Below are 7,831 nucleotides of genomic sequence, written 5' to 3'. Positions count from 1 at the left end.
AGTCCGTACAGTGGCTGCACTAGAGGACCCAAGCTTGATTCCCAGAGTCCATGGGTTGATTCTAGTCCCAGGGAATCCTACATCCTCCTCTCTTCTCCTGGGACACCGGACACACATGTAGTGCACAGCCATACAGACAGACAATACGTCCACACACGTGAAAGAATTTCGAAAAATAAAATAAGTTGGAGCCAGGTAGAGTGGCGCACACCTTTAATTCCAACATTTGAGAAGCATAAGCAGTGGGGAATCCCCGTGAATTTGAGGCCAGCTTGGACTACACAACGAGTTTCAGGCCATCCATCAGGGCTGCTTAGTGAGACATTGATTTAAAAAGGGGTGGGGGGAGGGGAGAAATGGCTCAAAGGTTAAGAGCATTGGCTGCTCTTCCAGAGGACCCTGGTACAATTCCTAGCACCCACATGGCCGTTTGCAACTGTAACTTCAGTTCTAGGTGTCCCAACCCCCTCACAGACATACATGCAGGCAAAACACCAATGCACATTAGAAGAAGAAGAAGAAGAAGAAGAAGAAGAAGAAGAAGAAGAAGAAGAAGAAGAAGAAGAAGAAGAAGAAGAAGAAGAAGAAGAAAAAGAAGAAGAAGAAAAAGAAAAAGAAGAAGAAGAAGAAGAAGAAGTATTAGGAAAAGGGAAAAAAAGTTTAAAAAGATATTTTAAAAGACTGGGCTCGGGTTGGGGATTTAGCTCAGTGGTAGAGCGCTTGCCTAGGAAGCGCAAGGCCCTGGGTTCGGTCCCCAGCTCCGAAAAAAAGAACAAAAAAAAAAAAAAAAAAAAAAAAAAAAAGACTGGGCTGAAAAGAATTAGTAGAGTCTGAGCAGTGAGCAAAGGAGTCCCAGCATTATTGTGGGCTAAGGGCATCGGTCGCTTGATAGGCTCATTGGGGCTTTTCATTTCAGTCGTGGGAAGATGGGAAATGTTCTTGGAGTTCTGCTGGCTAGTGCTGAGGGTCTGACAGGATAAGCTTCTGAGATAAAGTCCCAACTATGACATTGTGCCTGGATGTAGGAAGCCACCAAGACCGACAATTGAACAGGTGGCCGAACCATTGTCATAAGTTGGTTTTTGCAGATGAGTTCTTGAATGCGGCTATCCCAGTCTCCTGACTTCTCCCTTTACCCAGAGCAGTCCAAGGTAGGGAGGTTAGCTCAGCATCTGCACAGCCTCTCAGCTCGCCAGCGTCAGTGGAGGCAGTGCGAGCCAGTCCTGTTGGGGGTGCTGTGGAGACATGGTTGCCGCCAAGCCCACGCGTGCGTCATCGGACAGGGGGCTGGGCCTCCAGAACCCGGAAGCTGGGGACCCACGTGGGAGTCTGGGAGGCGACTGTCTAGGCTCGAGTGTCAGGTCGTGGGCAGTCTTTGAGCGGGGACGAGGTGTGGGAGGCTAACGTGTTCTCCCCAGCAGTCTGTTACAGAGTTCCGGGCGCTGCTGGAGCAATGCTACTCCTCTGGACGGTCGGATGCTTCAATCGCCTCGTTGCCCGCCATTTCTCCTCCGTGGCTCGGCCCGGGGAGCGGCCTGGCGGGGAGGAGCTGAGTCGCTTGCTTCTTGATGACCTGGCGCCAGCCCAGAGGCTGGAACGTCTGTTTGGCGTGTCCCCATGCCTCCTGGCCTTGCGGGCCGCCCGCCGGCACGTGGCCCGGCTCCTGCTCCAGGCCGGTAAGGCTGGACTGCAGGGGGAGCGGGCCGAGCTGCTCCGGGTGGCCGAGGCTCGGGGCATCCCTGTCTTGAGGCCCAGGCGGCAGAAACTGGATGCCTTGTGTGGCTACCAGGTGCACCAGGGCGTGTGCATGGAGGTCAGCCGGCTGCGACCTCGGCCTTGCGATGAGGCGGCAGACACGAGCTCAGGCGACGACCCTCAGCAACTGTGGCTCGTCCTTGAGGGGATCCAGGATCCCCGCAATCTTGGGGCTGTGATGCGCTCCGCTTACTTCCTCGGAGTAGACAGGGTCATCACCAGCCGGAGAAACAGGCACGGACGTCCCTTAACTCTGCCCCTCTCCCGCCACCACCCCCCCCAGCTGGAGGCGGAGCCAAGTTCCTAAGCACCTGGTGGGGATCCCGGGGGTGTATAGGGCGCGGGGCTTGAGATTTCCGGGTTTAACACGGATCGTGGGGAACCTTTGCAGCTGTCCGCTTACTCCAGTAGTCAGCAAGGCCAGCGCTGGGGCCATGGAAGTGATGGACGTGTTCGCCTCTCCTGACCTGGCGAGTTTTTTGCAGGTAAACCTGGGCGAGAGGGGAAGAAGAGGCAATGAGTCTAGCTCGAGCTCTTAAAGCTACCTCCAGGTAGCAGTGGTCTGGGGGTCGGGGAAGAGAAGGGGACGTGGTGGCACTGATTCCTACGACCTTCTAGGTCCCACCGGGAAGGATCCCAAGGCCTTTAAAATAGAGCCTCGTCTGGTTAGAGATTTCCTCGCCTCATTTACTTTATTTACTACACGACTTGGCCACCTGTGTCAGCAAGTCAATGTCTGACACCCATGGGACTTCAGCAGCACTCGAGAGAGCTGGTGGACAGGAGTCGTGGGTATTTGGAATAGAAAGTCAACTTGAAAGCGATTTAAACAAGGCTTTGCAAGGGGCAAGCTTTAGTGTACTTTAGCTGTGTATTTCCTGGATAGACCCTAGGGGGCAGCATTGCCTCGCGTTTGGCCGTCCCTCTGACCTCTGTCCTTCCCCGTCCCCACCCCCATCCCTCAGTGAGAAAATAACCTTGAAAAGAGGCCAAAGAAAGCTGTAATAAACTTATATTCAAACCACGTGTCTAATTTCAGATTTTCCAGTAACCAAGCTGAAAAGTAAAGAGAGCAGGCCTGATGACACGCCTATAATTCCAGGTTTTAGGAGGTGAAGACAGTAAGATCATTCATTGCAAGGCCCTCCTGGGCTACGTGAGACCCAGTCTTAACAAAACAACAACAACAAAGACAAAAAACTAAAAAGAATCATAAATTTATACAATATACCACAAATATTATCTTTAAAACATAACATTTTAAATATTAATGAAAAAAATTTGAGACAGGGTATTGTGTGGCCCAGGCTGGCCTCAAATCCACAGAAATCCTCCTGTGTCAACCTCCTAACAGATGTGTAAACCTCATCTTAAAATGTTTATACATAATACATCTCAATTTGAAATAGTCATATTTCAGTCCCTAATAGTCACGTGTACTAGGACTGGAGAGCTGGCTTAACAGTTCAGAGTGCTGACTACTCTCCCAGAGAACTGAAGCCTGATTCCCAGCACCCACATGGTGGCTCACCACCATCTATAATTCCTCCTTTCAGAGATTTGATGCCCTCTTCTGGCCTCCCTAGGCCTTGGATCTCTTTTAAGTAATTGATTTAATGTTTTTTTTTTTTTCCAAATCTAGTCTCATAGCTTCATTTTCCCCTTGTTTTAGCTCTTTGAGAAAAGGATTGGCTATGTAGCCAACCTCAGACTCACAATTCTCCTGTTTCAGCCTCTCAAGTTCGTGTGTGTGTGTGTGTGTGTGTGTGTGTGTGTGTGTGTGTCAGATTTGGTAGCCAGTGCCTTTATGCCATGAGCCCTTTTGTGGCTTAAGCTCCCATATTCATTCATTCATTCACTTTTGAGACAAGGTTTTTCTATATAGCCTTGACTGTCCTGGAACTCACTCTGTAGATCCGTCTGGCCTGGAACTCACAGGGATCCACCAGTCTCTTTCCCTCTACTCCCACTGTGGGCCTTTCAAATTCCCCATTTCCAAGGCTGACCATCTGTTTTTCTAGGACCTACCCTGCTCAGTTGTTCAGTCAGACATTATCTGATTTGTCTTGATCCCACAGCTATGCCCCCAAATCCTTTCTTACTGTTTCCTCTGCTACTCTCGTCTGAGTTCCCAGCTCCCTGGACAGGGGTTTGGGTCTCGGCATGGCAGACATGATTCTGCTGAGACCCAGGTCAGACTGCATCACTTTGCTCATAACCTTTCAAGCACTAGGTCTGTGAGATCTACTTGTAGTCTCAGTACTTCAGAGACTTAAGACAGGAAGACCACCATGGGTTCAGGGCCAGCCTGGGTTGGTTTTTTTTTTTTTTTTTTTTTTTTTTTTCTTTTTTTCGGAGCTGGGGACCAAACCCAGGGCCTTGTGCTTGCTAGGCAAGCGCTCTACCACTGAGCTAAATCCCCAATCCTGGTTTTTTTTTTTTGTTTTGTTTTGTTTTTTGTTTTTTAAGATTTATTTCATATATGTGAGTACACTGTCACTCTCTTCAGACACCCCAGAAGATGGTTGTGAGACACCATGTGGTTGCTGGGACTTGAACTCAGGACCTCTGGAAGAGCAATCAGTGCTCTTAACCTCTGAGCCATCTCTCCATCCCATGAGCTCATATCTCAAAAAAGCCAGACAACGGCTCAACACTTTTATATCATGATAAAAGCCCTATATTTCCAGTGGCCCTTGAGACCTAACCCTATGTGGCCATTGTCCTATCACTTGCCAACTTAACAGTCCTGAGGTATGACAGGTGGGCGGGGCCTTCATGCCTCCATACTTGTAGATCTCCCTGTCTGGAACCTTCTCCCGCTGTCTACAAGACACTCATTCCTTAGTTATCTTTAGATCTGCTTTCAGCCACACAGCTCGGATTTTATTCTGCGTGCTCTTGGGCAACCTCAGTGCCCAGAGCAGATCCTGGCCGGGTAGAGGTCCTGACTTCCTGACTAAGTTGAAGTCATCTCTCAGTGAATGTGTGTGTGCAAGGCTGGGCTCCTCCTTGACCATGGCTTTGATGAAGATTCAGTGAACCAGCACATGGTTTCCTTCCCTCTTCCAGGCCAAGGCCCAGCAGGGGTGGCTCGTGGTGGGCACGGTGGGCTGCCCAGGTCCTGAGATCTCCCAGTCCTCCAAGGTCCCCGTCACTAGCTGCTTAGAGTTCATCTGGGACCGGCCCACTCTCCTGGTGCTGGGTAGGTAGGCTGTACCTGCTTTGTATTTGTACGTGGACATCTGGCTGGGGCTCGCTAATACTGTCTCATCGTGTTCTGCAGGCAATGAGGGCTCTGGTCTGTCCCAGGGGGTTTTCGCCACCTGCCAGCTGCTCCTTACCATTCTGCCCGGACGCCACCTGCCTCCCGGCCTTGAGTCCTTGAATGTGTCTGTGGCTACAGGTGAGTCAACACCTTCCCTCTCCTCTCCTTTCTGACTATTTATCCCGAGCAAGCATTTCCTCTGTGCCTCATTTGTATGTGTAAAACAAGTCTCTTGTCCTGCCTGTGTTTGTGATCTTTTCCCTCTTCCCTCACGTTTAGGAATTCTTCTACACTCCATTTGCAGCCAGAAGAAGGGTTTCCCTGTACAGGAGAGAGGACAACGTCTCCAAGACTCCTGAGAACCCTTAGCTACGTTTGAAGGACTCAGAGAGGCCCAGTACCCAGGACTACCATCGTGGTCAGAAAAACAGGGCAAATGTGGGCTGACATAGACTGTCTGAGATGAGTCACACATTCATCCTCAGGCTTGGATGTAATGGACCCTCGACTTGTGAGATCCTATTTGTTGGCTACAGTCAGGAGACTTTAAAGACCAAAAGAAGTTTCATTTCCAGTTGGAAATGGTAGTTTGCTAATTCCCAGGACGGATTAGGACAGACAGTATCTGTCTTGGCTCCTGCTAGAAGTCAGGAGGCTGCCGTGGCAGGCGGAGGAACCACGCAGTCCAGTGCAGGGTGTGTGGAATGTGAGGGTGAGTTTGTTGAGGGAAGCTGAGTGAACAGGTACATAATAGCCCTATCTCTCAGAGTGATGGGGATAAGACTCCAGATTCCATCCACTGAGCCCTTAGCAGCTGAGTGGTCATGCCCAATCTCTCCAGTAGGTGGCAGTCTTGCTCTTTGCACCATAGTTTTGCAGCCCCTTGCAGGGAGACCCCTCTCTGCAGGGACCCATTAGAGACAGGGAAAATAGCCAACAGCTTCCAGACACTGGCCAGTGCAGCCCAGTGGAGGGAACCTATGATCCCAGGCCTTTGTTGCTTTTGAGTCTGAGAGGCTGTGAAGTCAGGGTCACTTTTGTGCAACCCACTAGGCTTGGACCCCTCCTCCAGCGTCCCACAAGTGGAGCAGAAGTGATATTACCGAGCAGTGGTCTCACTCTGGGCTACACATTGGAACACCTAATAAGCTTTAAAGAAACTAGGCCAAAACAGCAGCTGCTGTGTGCTGCTGGGAAGGGAGACCGGGTCTAATGTTCTGTGTACCTTTGGTGTCCTCAAACTTGTTATTTAACTGAGGATTTCCTTGAACTTTTGATCTTCTTACACCACGATGGCCAATGTATACGTTGCTGGGGATAGACCCCAGAGCTTCATGCAAGCACAGCATTCACCCCACCCAGCGAGCTGTATCTGAGCCCTGGGCTGGACAGTTCTTTGCTGTAGGTACCGTCCTGGGCGTTGTGAGATGCCATCCTCCCGATGACAGGGAGTCTATACCATCTCTTGTCACAAAACCAAAACTGTCTCCACACAGGGCCAGATCATCTCTGACCGACAGCCCTGAGTGTGGGGTGGGAGGACATCGACCCTTGAATTGTAACCCTGGAGGCTGTGAGAGCGGGGATGAGTTGCCTCCAGGCCTTCTCTGTATCCTCGAAGGATGTATGTAGTAGGTGCTCGATAAACAAACAAACAGCCCCTTCCCCTGTACTCTCCCTGGAGTTGATTTGTAGGATCCTAACAGCTATGTACACTTACTACAAAGTTTGAATCTGTTTGCAGAGGACCTGTAGTGTTGCTATTTGGGGAATATCTGACAAAAACATCTGAGGGAAGGGTTTGAGTTTGAGGAAATACTGTCAGTTCATCATAGCAGGGAAGACATAGCAGCAGGAGCGGGTGTGAGGCAATGCACCCCATCAAGGCAGGAAGTGGGGTGAAGGATGCTGGTGCTCAGCTCCCTTTCTCCCTTTCATTTAGTCCAGGACTCCAGCCATGGGATGGTGCTCCCCACACTCAGGGAGAGTCATCCCTTAGTCCTCCCTGGACACAGCCAGGTGTGTCTCCCAGGTGATTTCAAACCCAGGCAAATAATGAAGATGAACAGGGCCCGCAACTGCCTTAAAGCTTTCATCCCAAGAAAGACAGAGAACCCTATTGTCAGCGCCTTTCCCCACCGGGGTTCTCATCTTGAGCTGTGTGTCCCCAACCCCACAGATGCTGCAAGGTCTGCTGAGCTGGAGCCCAACAATGTGCTGCCTCTCTCGAGAGCCTAGGGCAGGGATTCGGGTTTTGTTTTTCTTTTGTATCGTCTTGTCATTTTTATTAACTCAAATAGAGATTTCTAACATTTCCTGTGCCTTGGAGCCATGGGGTAGGGAAGAGAGTGGCTGTTAATGCCCAGAGACACCAAATCAATTAATTAACAGTCTCCAGGGGTTGGAGAGATGGGTCAGTGGTTAGAGCAATGGTTGCTCTTCCAGAGGCCCTGAGTTCACAACCATCTGTGATGGGATCTGATGCCCTCTTCTGGTGTGCAAGTGTACATGCAGGCAAAATACCATATACGTAAATAAGTCAACCTTTAAAAATAAATAAACAAATGTCTCCGGGGAAGGAGCCCACTCTTGCCTTTCTTTGCTTCTCACTCTCAGAGGTGTGTGTGTGTGTGTGTGTGTGTGTGTGTGTGTGTGTGTGTGTGTGTGCGCGCGCGCACGCGCACGTGCGCCTCACAACACACATGTGGAGGTCAGAGGACAACTTTCTGGAGTCAGTTCTTTTACTATATGGGTTCAGAGGATTGAACTCAAGTCTTCAGGCTGAGGACAAGTGCTTCTATCCACTGA

The 7,831-nt window shown here is 50.3% G+C and overlaps 1 protein-coding gene across 5 annotated transcripts; it reads left to right on the top strand.

The window, feature by feature from the left end:
• The first annotated feature begins 657 nt into the window (after positions 1 to 657).
• On the top strand, positions 658 to 7,601 carry Mrm1 (mitochondrial rRNA methyltransferase 1). Of its 5 annotated transcripts, XM_039086490.2 has the most exons (6): positions 658 to 1,676; positions 1,790 to 1,989; positions 2,147 to 2,240; positions 4,828 to 4,960; positions 5,042 to 5,161; positions 5,303 to 7,601. In XM_039086490.2, exons 1-6 carry the CDS (start codon positions 1,569 to 1,571, stop codon positions 5,380 to 5,382), a joined length of 735 nt encoding a protein of 244 aa, XP_038942418.1. In that variant the 5' UTR covers positions 658 to 1,568; the 3' UTR covers positions 5,383 to 7,601. The 5 variants fall into 5 exon arrangements, with proteins under 5 accessions (XP_038942418.1, XP_038942419.1, XP_038942420.1 ...); NM_001108832.2 differs by having other exon boundaries at positions 1,312 to 1,989; positions 5,303 to 6,695; XM_039086493.2 differs by lacking the exon at positions 1,790 to 1,989 and having other exon boundaries at positions 1,538 to 1,676.
• Positions 7,602 to 7,831: the final 230 nt, after the last annotated feature.

The sequence above is a fragment of the Rattus norvegicus genome, chromosome 10 (assembly GCF_036323735.1).
Source record: "Rattus norvegicus strain BN/NHsdMcwi chromosome 10, GRCr8, whole genome shotgun sequence".
Lineage (NCBI taxonomy): Eukaryota > Metazoa > Chordata > Mammalia > Rodentia > Muridae > Rattus > Rattus norvegicus.
This window is presented reverse-complemented; position numbering and strand designations above follow the sequence as displayed.